The sequence below is a fragment of the Grampus griseus genome (genome assembly GCF_964374135.1).
Source record: "Grampus griseus genome assembly, chromosome: X".
Classification (NCBI taxonomy): domain Eukaryota; kingdom Metazoa; phylum Chordata; class Mammalia; order Artiodactyla; family Delphinidae; genus Grampus; species Grampus griseus.
In genome coordinates this window covers 11,622,219-11,638,136 of record NC_138999.1, presented here as the reverse complement: position 1 = coordinate 11,638,136, position 15,918 = coordinate 11,622,219, and the positions used below count along the sequence as shown (strand labels likewise).

The following is a 15,918-nucleotide window of genomic DNA, read 5'->3' as shown; positions in this document are numbered from 1 at the left end:
CCTAAGAGGGTGCTGTTGTGAGGCCAGCCAGGCTTCCATCCCATTCTGTTTGCTCACTGGCTGCCCCCTCCTTCCATGAGTGAGCCAAGAGGATGGCAGAACCTCAGAGTTCTCCCCATCACATATTTTGCATTTTGGGGATTGTCCAAAGAGACCAGAGGGTAGTAACTGGAAAGAGATTATCAGTTCAGCGTTTCATTGGCAATAGGAGTGACTGGAACCTTTGGAGTTTTGTGTGAGTAAAGAGTGGGAATGTGTGATTTGTAGAAAATCAAAACAGGGGCTATTGAAAATACAATAATCCAATTTGCGTATAAATAGGCACTGGATAGATCAACTGTGAGATTTTCTTAAGGTTTCCTGAAGGAAAAAGATGCAGTGTCTTCACTGTGTGACATCTACCCCTTTTATTTCCCTTAGGGTGGGAACCAATTATCCTTCATAAAATTTTGTGTGTGTGGGTCTAGGAGCTTGTTTCAGTAGGAAAGAAGAGGACGCCATCTCTTAGCCAATTCTGGAGGTAGAAGAACTCTAAGTACAAGAAGTAATGACAGCTGGAAATAACAGAGGTGAATGGGTTAAATTTCTTAGGCCATTGGGAGGCCATTGAGGCCCCCCACCCAGGAAGGAAACATAAAATGGGAGAGGCCATGAGACGCCAGATAGCGAGCACTGGGCGGCAGAATCACCAGGACAACATCATTGCAGTCCTCCTTTGAACCTGAGAATGATTTAAAGATGCATTTTGAGAGCCTCTAGAGAATATTACATTGGTGACATACAATATGAAAACATTGACCTTTTTAAAAAAAATCTCAATATAAAATTTCCCAGCTAATGTATTAATACATCTTTTTAAAAAGTCTTTCCCACAAGTATTCTTCTCCAGTGTTTCCTGCTTTTCTATTTTGAATTTTATCTATTTAAAATAATAAAATAGGTTCTCCCAATATCAGAACTTTAAAAAGAGCACTGAATCTATCTTATCACAATAGAACCATTAAATATCTAACAGTTAATTTAAAATAAATTAATTAGCCTATTCATAAGCAAGAATAAGTGGAAAAGTTAGAGGAGAAAATACATTTTACTCCACAATGACAGGAATTATATGAAACAAGACTTTTATTAGATATTTTGGGAGTGTTTGTTCTTTATAATGTATAGGAATTAAAATTTTCCATAATTTTTTTCATGATGCTATACATTATTCCAAAATAAATGGCAACCCTTAAAACCTTTAAGAATAGAAAAGGGCGCCCAAGGATATAGAGAAGTAGATAGCCAAAGAAAAGATTTTCCGGGGCTGTGCCTCTGTAATTCTTTCAGTTCACTATCATTTTCAATGTAGGGTACAAATTTGATGCATGATTTATCTGTGCATCACCTCTGTTTATTTACAGATAGGTTTATTCTCTCAAGATATTCCAAACCACAGGAGATAGTTATATTGCTCTGTAGCCTTTCTTTGTCTTTATTTTTGCTTCTAGGTTTAATGAAATATTAAAGAAGTAAATATTAAGAGACATGCTCAAGTGTAGACTGAATTTTCTTTTATACTGCCTTCTCTCTCCAGAGACAGATTCTACTTCAAATAAATGACGTATTTCCTTGTATTAAAATTTGTTTTCCTATGATTGACTCTCTGGGTACTAGATTAGGTAATAGAAAAATTCAAATTAAAAAGTGTGTGTGTATGTATATATTATATATATATGTGTATATATATGTGTATGTGTGCACATGCGTATGTGTGTAAATACATACACATATCTTTTATTTTTTCAAAAGCTATGTGTAAGTCATAGAATCTTTATTATATTCTTAGCACAGTTAATACAAGTACCTATATTCCATACTATTATTTCATATCAAATTTAGAATTTCTAAAGTTTTACTTTTCTTGGTACCTTCTAATTCTATGCCCATTGCCACAAAGATTGTTTCCTTAAATTGAATTATTTTGTTACTATTATATTTAGTGTAGCATTTGTACATAGAGATTGCCACTCTGTCTCATAAATATTGTTATTAAACTTTACTGCTCTCTTTTTATTTTTATAGGTATATATTTTTCAATCCAGTTATGTTATAAAGTTATTATAGACAAACATATGCTTTGTGGATTTCCCACAGACCTATATGGCACTTCAGTTTTAACTTCTAGCTACACTGCAGTGAAGTTTTCATCATCTTGAGTCTGTGCTAGCTTTGAATATGGGAAGTTAGCTTTGAATTTGAAATTATGGGAGGGGGGGCAGTTGCTTTATGATGAATCCAGGTTTTAACATTGCATTGTTAATTTAGAGACCAAGGACACCTTATATCTCAGATTAACAAAATGTTAGGTAGATTCTTGGTTCTCCCTTAAAAATTCAGAAATAAGGAATGTAGCTACCTGCTATTCCTGGTAAGTTAGCATCTCCTTATGAGTTGCTTATGCACCTATAGAATGAAAGGTCTGTAATGTCATTCCAGCAGTTACAGCGTAGCCTGCATTCTCCTAAGGGACTGTCTACACCTTATCCAGTTCTTTAGGAAAGTGATTTCAGATCGGAGATAAAACAGCTCTTCACCCTGTAGCGGTAACCAGCAGAGCATGTGGAATTTGGGGAAGAGTTTGGGGAGCTGGAATCATATTCTGGAGATGCTCTCCAAGTGGACACGTTTTGTACACCTTCAGCTCTTTCTACCCCCTTCCCCCTATTGCAGTCTCTCAATATTAAATGAGGAAAGGGTCTGAGTCTGCTGCTGTAGCATGGGGAGTGTTCCAGCACCCATAGGTCCAAATCACAGTCTATTCACCCACATCCTTCCAGGCAGTCATTTGGAAGCTTTGAGGAGACTATCTCTTCTCCATTTTCTGATGGCCCAACCTTGGGGACAGCTGTATGCAGATGGCATGCAAATACTCTTGACCTTTACTGACATTATCGATATTCCCAAACTATGACTTTATAGTAGGAAGGAGGCGGTTGCAAATACACTCCTCATCCTGTAAATTCACTTGCCATCACTAGCTAAAGGAAAAGGGGAAAGAAAGAAAAGGAAATGGTAAACTGATGTTCCAAAACCGAAAGATAACCTGTCTCATCATACATCCCTTACTGGTCTTCTGAGTCTTTTGGAATCATAAGGAAAAAAAAAAATTGTTCCACTGAATACTTTTAACACAGGGTCAGCTAGTAATGAACGTCACCGGATCCCTGTGACTCTTAATGAACAGAAGTACATGTTTTGAAATAATGTGCATGATCATAATGATCCATAAAAATATTCCTTAGAATAACACAAATATATTGTCCCGTGAGCACAGTCTTTAAACACTAACATACCAAAGGAGTAAGAGGCAATACTGTGTCTGTAAGTGAGCCTAATCTTTGTGGGCAGTTAGTACCAACAGTAGTTTAGTGGGATTTCATCAAACATAAGAGGGCAGACTGGATAGAACCAAAAGAAAGTCATATCACATTCTTAAAACAGATAATTATTGCCTCTTATTTAGAAACAAACATCCAAACTAAATCCTTCAATAATGCTGTCAAGGGTTGTGGGATAAGAGTGGGACATGAGGGAAGAGAGGGAAATCAACATGCTCAGAAACTCGAAACTCTGAGACATTCTTGGAAAAAAATCATTCCAGAAAACATAGAGAAAGCAAAACTATTATCCCCCCACCATAGCACTAATCAACGTCCTCAATGACTACATATATTACTGTGCATAAAACCTAAAGGTCTGATGTCTTGACTCCAACTAAAGACAGTTCAAGGAAGAATCTGTTTCTGTTTAACTTTTTTGACCATTTTTTTGAGTCACATTTTGTGAGAATGTTCGTGGATGGTAGAATCTCAGGGTTTTGGTAAGGGAAGCTCAGGCTGTGATGACACTCTGTGGGTACATCAGGTAGGTCCCCAGGCAGGGCCTAAGGGGTCTGGGAAAGTAAGACCTTTTCAAGGTGGAGCAATTCTCACGTTCTTATGAGCCCCTGAATAATGTCCATTTTAAATAGTGATGCCTTAGATCCCGGAGTTGGCAACCTATGGCCTGTGGGCCAAATTTGGCCATAGCCTGTGTTTATAAGTAGTTTTTTTTTGGAGTATAGCCACACCCATTTACTTACTATCGTTTATGGCTTCTTTTATGCCAAAAGGGCAGAATTAAGTAGTTGTGACAGAGACTGTCTGGTCCTCAAAGTCTTAAGTATTTACCGTCTGGCTTTTTAGAGAAAAATGTTTGCCAGTCCCTACCCTACATGACATGATTTATTCTTTGATTTAAGCATGGTAGAGTTTCAAAAAACATTTTTTTTAGTTTCACACAAAAGCCATAATTGAAGAAAATAAAAGATATTTTTAAAAGCCAAATTCAGTTTGTCATTACATCAGAAGCCAAGAAATGAAATAAAAGAAGCACAATACACATCATTCTTCTGGTCATGCGATTCAGTACGTCTCATACAGCAGAATAGACAGGCCGTTGATATTACACTTGGACAATGATTTCCAAATTTTTGCGTAGGAAACATGACAAAGGACACCTTAATAAGTGGCCAAGAAGCACCTAAGCAGCCCATTTATTAAACACCTTCAGTAGCTCTTAAAGACACAGGAAAACAAGGATATCCATCGTTTCCATTTTCATCTCCTTAAATATTTAGCTTTTTCTTGCATTAATGAACACTGGAAAGGTGCACATTTACATTTTTGATTGAGGGTAAAAGGCAATAAGGAGATTTAATCAAAGCAACTTAAGGGTCTAATTAAAGCAATCAGCGTTAGGTCGTGCAAATATTGTCATTGAATGCCATCGTGTAAAGCTGGTGATAGTGATTTGGGCGGCTGGAAGATTTGCCCCTCTGTTACCAGGATAAAACCAGGAGGGGAGAGACAGAAACTGAATGCCAAGTACAGAGTTGGAGTCTTCTTTCCATGTTCAGCTTTTCTTATGAGTCATTTAATAACCCTATCAAAACTATCCTGGTTGGGTAAAATTCTTAATGCACTACATACTGTCAAAGCCCCAAAAGTCTCGTTTCTGGACAATGCTGTGTCAGAATAATATTAAAACGGGTAGTGGAGTTGCATTATGTCTGACTTGCCAGTGGAAAGGAGTGATAAGAGGTAAATTATTCTTTTATAACATTAAGGACACCAAAAAGTACAGTAATTTGTTAAACACAATCCTGGTAGCCTAAAAGAGAGAATTCATAAACACAGGGGAACACTATTTTTTACTTCTCAATGGCATTATGCTCATTATTTCACTTCTTGAGTGTTTCTAGGACATCGGCCACCATAGTAGTATAGTCACGCTCAACTATAGTTTATTTCGATCTCATTCAATAATATGACTGTATACTTTACATAGTACTGAAAATTTGAACCAGCCAATTGACTTAGGACTTAAATTGTATGGGGGCCAAGAAAATGTTTTACCCAAAATGTAATCTCCACACAATAGCCTAGCACTGTAAGCCTACTTATCTAATAGGCTGTGTCACAGGCAACAGCGCCATCTTGACATTGATAAGGAATCTTGGTGGATTTTACAGTATCTGAGATCTTTTTCATGTATGTGAAACATGTCTGCACTTAGAGTGTGATGGTTGTTTATTAGTTTTTTATGTTTATGTTTTTTTTTTTTTTTGGAAAAGCCATGCATGTGATGTAATTGCTTTGGACTTGGAACAACTTTCTATTGCCACCAAATTGTGTGTGTGTGTGTGTGTGTGTGTGTGTGTTCATTGTAAGGTCAGCTCCTTGGCGTATATCTTAAATCAGCGGTCCCCAACCTTTTTGGCGCCAGGGACCAGTTTCGAGGAAGACAATTTTTCCATGGAGTGGGGGCGGGGCGGGGGGGAGGGGAATGGTTGGGTGTTTCAGGTGGTAATGCGGGCGATGGGGAGCGGCAGATGAAGCCTCGCTCGCTAGCCTGCCACTCACCTCCTGCAGTGCGGACAGGTTCCTAACAGGCCTCTGACCGGTAACAATGTGAGGCCCAGGGGGTGGGGGGTTGGGGACCCCTGTCTTAAATGTAGCATGTCTGAGGCTTGATTATGTTAAAACTTCCTATTATATGAAAAATATCTCCCAAACTTTGAAATTTGTATTTCTGAAACATTGGAGATGCAAATATTTAAATATCCTTAACTGTAAACCATGCTTAATACTGATAATTCTACCTAAATCTAACCGAACATCATGTGTTTCCAAAATTTCTCTGGCATGATGGATAAAAGATTATTGAATTTTAAATAAATAACTAATTGTTTTCTAGAGGTGAATGAACTTGGAAATTGGCACTCAGTAAATGTCCTACAAATATACAACAGTACTGTTTGATCGCATATCCCATTCCTTCACACGATGGCTTCAGTGCTCAGTCCCACTCACCATTGTAGTTTCTGCTATTGACCCAAAGCTGTTGATAAATATGTTGCAGGTAACATTTACAGGAGGCCCTGCAAGTTGAACAATAAATAGAAAATTTGACAGGTTGTGTTCATGGCATAATCAAGTCACGTTTTTCTCTTGCCAGTGGCGTTGTAGCACTTACCATGGTGGTTTCTGTGACTGATCCAAAACTGTTGATAAAAATATTGCAAGTAACGTTTACTGGAGGACCTGCAGAACGCAATAAGAATGTTGCAATAGACATTGAAGCAAAAATACAGCTCCATCAACATCTGTGCAAATGACTAGAGATGTAAACAAAATTAAAATGATGGTGAGATTGCAAAAAAAAAAAAAAAGTTTTACCCAGAGAGGTTAACAGTGATAGCATTCCCACTAGCATTTCCAATAATGACAGTTATGCAGTAACTTACCCTGAAGAGTTTTGGATTTGGAAAATATAAGCTGAAGACTATTAAACGGAATTCATTGTCAATAGTTGCTATCAAAATTGCCTTTTGGGTGGGTGGCTTTCTTTGACCTTAGGCTCATCAACATTGTAGATGTCAACAGTAGGCGCCCATGGTGATGAAATAGCCCACGTTTATGAGTTCAAATGGAGCTGCGTTTTGAACTGTGGATGGGTCAGGAATATCCACCTCCTTTCATGTGATACCCTTTAAATCAGTGGATCTAGTTTGATTCTCTTGATACCTCTGAATTTACCCTATTCCTTCTTTATATCCTGTGACCCCCCCAATGAAAAATGATGCACAGAAATACAAAATCAAAGAAAATCAGCTCATCTTAAGAACCAAACACAGCAGTGTCACTTAATGTCCAGATTGTTGCCTCAGTAAATATACTGTAAAGAAAGATTTATTAATCCTAAATGTGCTATAAACAAAGAGCCTACTTTTTCCTCCAGAGACGGAGGGACTAACTCTCTTTCCTCTTGCCCTTTGTCTCTCATCCAAGCACTAACCAGGCCTGACTCTGCTTAGCTTCAGGTATAATCAGGCGTGTTCAAGGGGTATGGCCACAGACTCTTTGCCCTTTGACAACAGATAAATCACTTCCTGATGATTTCCGGTTTCATGTTATGCTGAGCAATATGTTTATTGCCCTCATGTAGTTTCCCCATAATGCTTTCTGAGATAAGAAATGGCTCATACTGCCATGAACTGTCTATTCACTCACTGCTTTCCCCTGTGGAAATTTGTCTCTTTTCACTTGACAAAGGCTCAGCAACCTGGTGCAAGGTACACCCCAGTTGGCTCAGTACCCAACAAGCCAGTAGGATCTGAATGAGGAGGAGTTTGACTTGAGGCCTCCCTCAAAGGCTGGTAGTAAAACACAGCTGTGGCCACACTTGAGCGCCATGTTTTTACTTCTACAAGTCCACGTTGAGTTCTCAAAATGAGGAAAGGAAAAGGACTCAACAGCTAATGGACTCCCCCAGGCAAGGACTTTTGGTAAAAGAAGGAGCAAGGAGTTTGGGTAAAAGAGATGTATTGAGCTGTTTTTCTTTTTAACATAACTAACTTTTCTGTTTTTAATGAAAATGTGTTTATTTTTTAAGAAGTGTTTGCAGGCGTGGAATCATAGGCACCACCATATTACCAAAGCATTTTCAGCCTGCATCTTTGAAATATTCCATCTTTTAGTTCATCCCTCTGTTATTCAGTATCTGCCAACTTGACTTCCTCTCCATGGTCACTTCCTACTCTACTTGATTTTGTTTTTCTGTTTCGGTTATTCAAAACAAACAAAACAAAGCAAAACGAAAACCAAAAAGAGTCTCTTTCTTGGTCATAGAATTTTATTCTATAACAAATATATTCTTCTGCTAATAAGAAATAAATTAGACAAGGTAGAGGCACGTCATGAGAAATTATGTATCTTTGCTTTTTTTTCCTCTCTTCACAAGAAAATATTTCCTTTTAGATGGTCCAATTCAGGATGGAAAACTTTCATGAATTTTTATATGCAAGGTAGAAAATGAATGATGTGGGAAAAGAAACAGGAAAGAGAGAAATGTCATCTTAACAGGAAGAATTTGAAAATCCAAATGTAGTTTGTCTCATACTGTACATTATCTGATTGTCTGGACTCCCCACCTGGCTTGAAACCAATTAGAAGGCTGGGTCCTACCATCATATATCTGTTTCTAACGTTCCCAGTAAATGACAGTGTGAGTATATTGCTAGAATTCAAAATATTTTTTAAGCCACCACATATTGACACACTGTACTAAGCACATTAAAAAAATTACCTAGTTTAATCCTCACAAAAGAGGAATTGTTTTACTGCTCCAATAAATATTTTCAGATGAGGAAACTGGGGGTTAGAGAGGTTAAGTGACTTGCTTAAAGTCATGCCACAGTAATTAGAGAAGCTGAGACTCAATGTCTCATCATTCTGATTCCAAAAACCTAAACTTTAAACCCCTTTGCTGCACTGGATTCATTGCATAATATCCTCTGACCTGCCAACCATGGTATTTCCCATTGGTTTGTACATTTCTGGGATAATTTAATCCTTCACATCTGATCGCTTCAATCTTGGGCATTGCCTTAAGGTTCATTTGCATTTGGGTATAAAACCTTGGGAAGAAAAAAAGTAACTTTTTTTTGATAAGGGATTAGCACATGCGTATAATAAGAGCCCACATATATTAAAACCTCGCTGCATGCCAATGAGTGCCTTATTTCATTCTTCAGTAATTACATGCTTCCATGTCCCCCATTTTACGGATGAGGAAACTGAGGCATAAAGGAAATTCATTAATTTTCCCAAGGTCACAGAGTTTGTAAGAGGCAGAAACTGCCTAAGTTTAGGGACACCTTTTTAAACTACAGGGATAAAATGCCTGAGGCCAATAGACTCATTCTAAGGATAGAAGTTACCTAAATATGGGAATATGCCTGCAAGTTTTTCGGGTTGAATGATAGAATCATTTTTCACTTTTAAGAGTTATCCTGACATGTGCCAGCACAACCTTTCCTCTGTTTTAGCCCAATAATCTGCTAAGGTGTTCTAATTAACAAGAACATATTCTTAGATGTGATCACCAGCGAATGAATGTGTTCTATAAACTGCAGAAAGAGTTAACACTAGTTAACCTCATCTAATTGGTTTATCACCGAAGATATTCCAAAGTGAATTGGATGAGAATTTGACTGGGAAGAAGAATTATGTAGACATCTAATCTCTCATATCCCTATCCTCCCCTCCCTCCCTTCCTTCCTTGTCTCCTCTCTCCCGTCTACCTTCTCTCCCTCCCTCTTTTCCTTTCTTTCTCACTCTCTTCCTTTATTTTTTGCCTTATTCTTATGAGAGAGAACAACCTTGCCATAACTCAAGTATAAATGGAAGTAAAAAATATATTTAGAATACTTCATAGGGATTAGGAAAGATGGTTCCCCTCCCTGACCCCCAGCACAAGCTATAACAAGCCTCATCCCATACTGATCCTCTTTGTTGCTAAATATCTCTCTCAGACTGTCTTCTTTGGAGTAAGGCATTTGTTTTGGTAACCCAAGTAAAATTACAGTTATGCTGCTTGAGAGGGGTAATAGAGTTATTGATTATTGCTCATTAACATCTTCAGTTTTGGATCAATTGATCAAATTCACTGTAAGAGGGAATAGGATCACTGTGAATAGTGCATCCTAACTATTGTGTCCCCTGCTGCTTACACCGGAGTTGGAAGATCAGCAGAATCAGCACCACCTGGGACCTTGTTGGTCCCAGAAACTCAGGCCCCATTCAAGTCCTGCTGAAGTGGTCTTCACTTTAACAAAGGGGATTTGTTCCTGCAGATCAATTTTTTCTCCCTTTCAAGATCAAAATCATTTCTTTGTGTCATTCAGTCTTTCATGAGTGTTCCTTGAAATGTCAACTCTAGTCCATTAATAAAACTTCTTAGGTCAAACCCAAAGTTGTGCAACCATCACCATTATCTATTTATAAAACTTTTCCATCACTTCAAACAGAAACTTTGTAACCATTAAGCAATAGTGTCCCGTACTTCTCTCTGTCCAGCCCCCCGGCAACTTTTAATCTACTTTGTGTCTCTATAAATTTGTCTATTCAAGATATTTCATATAAGTAGAATCATACAATATTTGTCCTTTGTGTCTGGCTTCTTTCACTTAACATAATGATTTCAGGGTTCATCCATGTTGTAGCATGTATCAGAACTTCTTTTTTTATGGCTCAGTAATAATCCATTGTATGTATATACTACATTTAAAAAATGTTTCTGTTGGTGGACACTTCGGCTGTTTTCAACTTTTGGCTATTGTCAGTAATGCTGCAATGAATTGTTTGAGTTTCTGCTTACAATTCTTTTGAGTATATATCAAGGAGTGAAATTGCTGGGTCATATGGTAATTCTATGTTTAACTTTTTAAGGAACTGCCATGCTGTTTTCCACATTGGCTACACCATTTTACATTGCCACAAGTAATGTATAAGACTTCTAATTTTTCCACATCTTAACCAGTGCTTACTTTCCATTTTTTGATAATCGGTATCCTAGTAGGTGTGAAGTGGCTTTGAATTTCATTCCCCTAACGACTGATGACATTGAGCATCTTTTCATGTGATTATTTGCTATCTTCTTTGGAGAAAAGTCTATTTTTGTATTGGGTGGGTTGTCTTTCTGCTGCTGAATTGCAGGAGTTCTTTATATATTCTGGATATTAAACCCTTATCAAACATGTAATTTGTAAATATTTTCTCCCATTCTGTAGATTGTCTCTACTCTTTCCTTGTAATGTCGTTTGATACCCAAAAGTTTTTAGTTTTGATGAAGTCCAACTTACCTATTTTTTCTTTTGTTGCTCATGCTTTGGTGTCATCAAAAAGAAACAGACATTCAATTGCCAAATCCATGGTCATAAAAATTGACTCCTGTTTTCTTTTAAGAGATTTATGGCTTGAGGCCCTATATTTAAGCTGTTGATTTATTTTGAGATAATTTTTGTATATGATGTGAGATAGAGGTCCAATTTCATTCTTTTGCATGTAGAAATCCAGGTGTCCCAGCCCCATTTGTTGATGACTGGTATTTCCCTCACTGAATGGACTTGCTACCCTTGTCAAAATCAATTGGCTATAGATGTATGGACTCTCAGTTCTATTCCATTGGATAGAACTGATGTTTATGCTGATGTAAGTACTACACTGTTTTGATCACTGTAGCTTTGCCGTAATTTTTGAAATCAGGAATTGTGAACCCTTCTACTTTGTTCTTCTCTTTCAAGATTGTTTTGGCTATTCAGGGCCTCTTGCAATTTCATATGAGTTTGAAGATTGGTTTTTTCAATTCCTCAAAAAAAAAAAGGCTGTTGGAATTTTTATAGGAGTCATATTGAATTATAGATTGCTTTGCATAGTATTTATACCTTGTCAATATTAAGTATTTCTTCCCATGATCATGGTGTGTCTTTCCATTTTTTAAAGTCTTCTTTAATTTATTTCAGCCATGTTTTGTGATTTGCTTTGTACAACTCTTTCACTCCTTGGTTTAATTTATTCCTATGTATTTTATTCTTTTAGATGCTATTGTAAATCGAATTGTTTTCTTCACTTCCTTTTCAGATTGTTTATTGCAGTTGTATCGATACGCAACTGATTGTTGTGTGTTGATCTTTTATGCTGCAGTTTTACTGAATTCATTTATTAGCTCTAGCAGTTTTCTTTTGGATTATTTGGGGTTTTAAATGTATAGGACCGTGTCGTCTGCAAACAGAGATAGTTTTACTTCTTCCTTTCAAATTTAAATGCCTTTTATTTCTTTTTCTTATCTAATTGCTCTGGAAAAAACTGCCAATAAAGTGCTGAATAGCAGTGGTGGAAGCAGGCATCCTTGTCTTGTTCCTGATCTTAGGGAGAAAGCTTTGTCTTTCACCATTTAGTATGCCTCTTATAGAAGGCATATAGTTGAGTTATGTTGTTAGCTGGGAATTTTTCATAAGTGCTCTTTATTGTGTAGAAGAAATTCTCTTCTATTCCTAGTTTTCTGAGTGGTTTTCCTTTTTTACTGTTAAAAGTTGTTGGACTTTGTCAGCTGCCTCTTCAGCATCAAATGAGATGATAACATGTTTTCTTTCCTTCATTCTATTAATGTAGTGTATTTGATCAATTTCATTATATTGAAAAGGGCTTTGCATTCCTGGGATAAATCTCTATTGGCCATGATGTATAATCCTTTTACTTCACTGTTGGATTTGTTCTGATACTATTTTGTTGTGGATTTTTGCATCTATATCCACAAAGGGTATTTGTCTGTGTTTTTATTTTCTTGTGGTGTATTTATCTGCCTTTGGTGTCAAGGTAATGTTGACCTCATTAGGAAGTATTCTTTCTTCTTTTATTTCTTGGAAGAGTTTGAGAAGGATTGGTGTTAATTCTTCTTTACATGTTTGTAAGAATTCACCAGTGAAGCTGTCTGGTCCTGAACTTTATTGGAAGGTTTTTGATTATTCAGTCAATTTCTTTACTTGTTATAAGTTCGAGATTTTTCTATTTCATCTTGAGTCAGTTTAGGTAATTTCTGTATTTCTAGGTATTTGTCCATTTTATCTAGGTTACCTAATTTGTTTACAATCTTCTCTTATAATTCTTTTTTACTTCTGTAAGGTCAGTAGTAATGCCCCCACTTTCATTTCTGATTTTTATTATTGGAGTCTTCTTTATTTTCTTTGTCAGTCTAGCTAAAGTTTTGTAATTTTTGTTGATCTTTTAAGAGAGCCAACTTTTGGTTTTGTTGATTCTCTAATTGCTTTTCTATTTTATTTTTGTCTACTTTGATCTTTATTATTTATTTCCTCTGCTAGCTTTGGGTTTAGTTTGCTCTTCTTTTTCTAGTTCCTCAAGGTGTGATGTTAGGTTATTGATTTGAGATCTTTCTTCTTTTTTAATGCAGGCATTTACATTATAAATTTCCCTCTGAACACTGCTATCACTGCATCCCATAAGTTTTGGTATGTTGTGTTTTTGTTTTCATTCTTCTTTAATTTCCCTTGTGATTTCTTCTTTGACCTATTGGTTGTATAAGAGTGTGTTATTTTCCAGATATCTGTGAATTTTCTGATTTTCCTTTTATTATTGATTTTTGGCTTCATTCTACTATGTTTGGAAAAGATACAATACTTTTTATAATTTTTATCTTTTAAATTTTATTAAGATTTATTTTGTAGCCCAATATATGGTCTGTCCTAGAGAATGTTGCATGTACACTTAGAAGAATGTGTATTCTGCTGTTGTTGTGTGGAGTATTCTTTATGTTTGTTAGGTCTATTTGGTTTATAGTGTTGTTCATATCCTATATTTCCTTACTGATCTCTGTATTGATGTTCCATCTATTACTGAAACTGGTGTATTAAAGTCTCCAACTATTACTGTAAAAGTATTATTTCTTCCATCAATTTTATCAAGGTTTGCTTCATATATTTTGGGGCTCCGTTGTTTGGTGCATATATTTTTAGGATTGTTATATCATCATGATGGCTTGACTCTTTTATCAATATATATTGTCATTCTTTGCCTCTTTTAAGAGATTTTGACTTATGTTAGTATAGCCACCTCAGCTGTCTTTTGGTTACTATTTGCATAGAATATCTTTTTCCATCCTTTCACAGTCAATCTACTTGTATCTTTGGATCTAAAGTGAGTCTCTTGTAGACAGCATATAGTTGGATCATAGTTTGTTTTATCCATTCTTCCTATCTATGTCTTTTGATTGAAGAGTTTAGTACATTTAGATTTAAAATAATTACTGTTAAGGAATGACTTCTGCCATTTGGTATTTGATCTCTGTATATTTTACAGGTTTTTTGTTTTTCCTTTTGTCTATTACAACCCTCTTTCGTATTTAGTTGATTTTTATTTTTTTGTAGTGAACCATTTTGATTCTCTTTTATTTCAAAGAGGTATACTTTTTAGAATTTTTTTTTGTGGTTACTCTGGGGATTACATTTAACATCCTAAATTTATAACAGTCTAGTTTGAAATGATATCAACTTAACGTCTATAACATACAAAAACTCTACTCCTGTACAGCTACATCCTCCTCCCTTTATGTTTTTCTTGTCACAAATAATATCTTTATTTATTGTACATCCAGTAACATAAATTAATAACTTTTTAATGAATTTGTCTTATAAATCCTGTAGGAGATAAAAAGTGGAGTCACAAACCAAAAATACCATAATACTGTTTTTATATTTGCTGGTGTATTTACCTTTAGCAGAGACCTTTATTTCTTCATTAGGCTTTGAGTTACTGTCTAGCATCCTTGCATTTCAACCTGAAAGATTCCCTCTATCATTTCCTGTAGGGCAAGTCTAGTTGTAGTTAACTCTTTCAGCTTTTGTTTATCTGGGAATGTCTTAATTTATCTTTCATTTGTGAAAGTTTTGCTGGATATAAATTCTCAGCTACATTTTTTTTTCTTTCAGCACTTTAAATGTATCATCCTTTGCCTCCTGGTCTCCAAGGCTTCTTCTGAGAGATTGGCTAATGATTTTATTGGGCATCCCATGTAAGTAATGAATTGCTTTTGTCTATCTGTTTTAAAAATTCTTTCATTGTCTTTCAACAGTTTGATTGTAAAGTTCCTCAGTGTGAATCTCTTTGGGTTTTCCTACTTGGAGTTCATTGAAGGTTTTGGATTTGTAGATTTATATATATCATCAAATTTGAGAAGCCATTATTTCTTCAAATATTCTATTCAAATATTCAAAGATTCTTCCCACCTCTTTCTCACTCTCAGAATGTGTATGTTGGTCTGTTTGATGGCATCCCATTGGTTCTTTAGACTCTGTTCAGTTTTCTTTATTCTTTTTCTTTTATGCTCCTCAGACTCAGTAATTCACTTGCCCCGTCTTTGCATTCACTGGTTCTTCTTCCTGCTCAAATCTACTGTTAAACTCCTCTAGTGAATTTTCCATTTCTATTTTTTCACTTTTCAGCTCCAGAACTTCTGTTTGGTTCCTTTTTATAATTTCTAGCTCTTTATTGATATTCTCATTTTATTCTTACATCAATTTCCTTATTTCCTTTTATTGTTTGTCCTTGTTTTCCTTTAGATCTTTAAGCATATTTAAGACAGTTATTTTAAAGGATTTATCTAGAAAGTCCAATGTCTGGACTTCCTCAGGGATGATTTCTGTCAATTTATTTTTTATCTTCAAATAGGACATACTTTCCTGTTTCTTTATATGCTGTGTGATATTTGTTGATAATTAGATATTTGACTGTTATAACTGATAACTCAAGAGGAAAGTAAGGGAAAAGGGGGAAATTAGATTCTCCCCCTTTGCCCAGAGTTTGATGGATGTTTTTATTGTTGATAGCTATTGTAGGCCATCTATTTGGTGACTTTCCTACACTATTTTTGGAAAGACTATGTTCCTTCTTGTGTATGGCCTTTATAGTCTCTGTTTCTCAGCTTGTGTTCAACTACGGTTTCGATAGAAATTTTCTTGAATGCCAAGGGCTAAAAAAATCT

The 15,918-nt window shown here is 35.9% G+C and overlaps 1 protein-coding gene across 2 annotated transcripts in view; it reads right to left on the bottom strand.

The window, feature by feature from the left end:
- GLRA2 (glycine receptor alpha 2) overlaps positions 1-15,918 on the bottom strand; it is a gene marked incomplete at both ends in the record, with an annotated part of 195,577 nt that overhangs the window by 146,316 nt on the left and 33,343 nt on the right. Inside the window, one exon of one of the 2 annotated variants that reach the window (XM_082681722.1) lies at positions 6,396-6,463. In XM_082681722.1, the coding sequence (XP_082537848.1) occupies positions 6,396-6,463 (68 nt within the window). Of the gene's footprint in view, positions 1-6,395; positions 6,464-6,558; positions 6,627-15,918 lie in introns of both variants that reach the window. The other variant, XM_082681721.1, reaches the window with a different exon arrangement.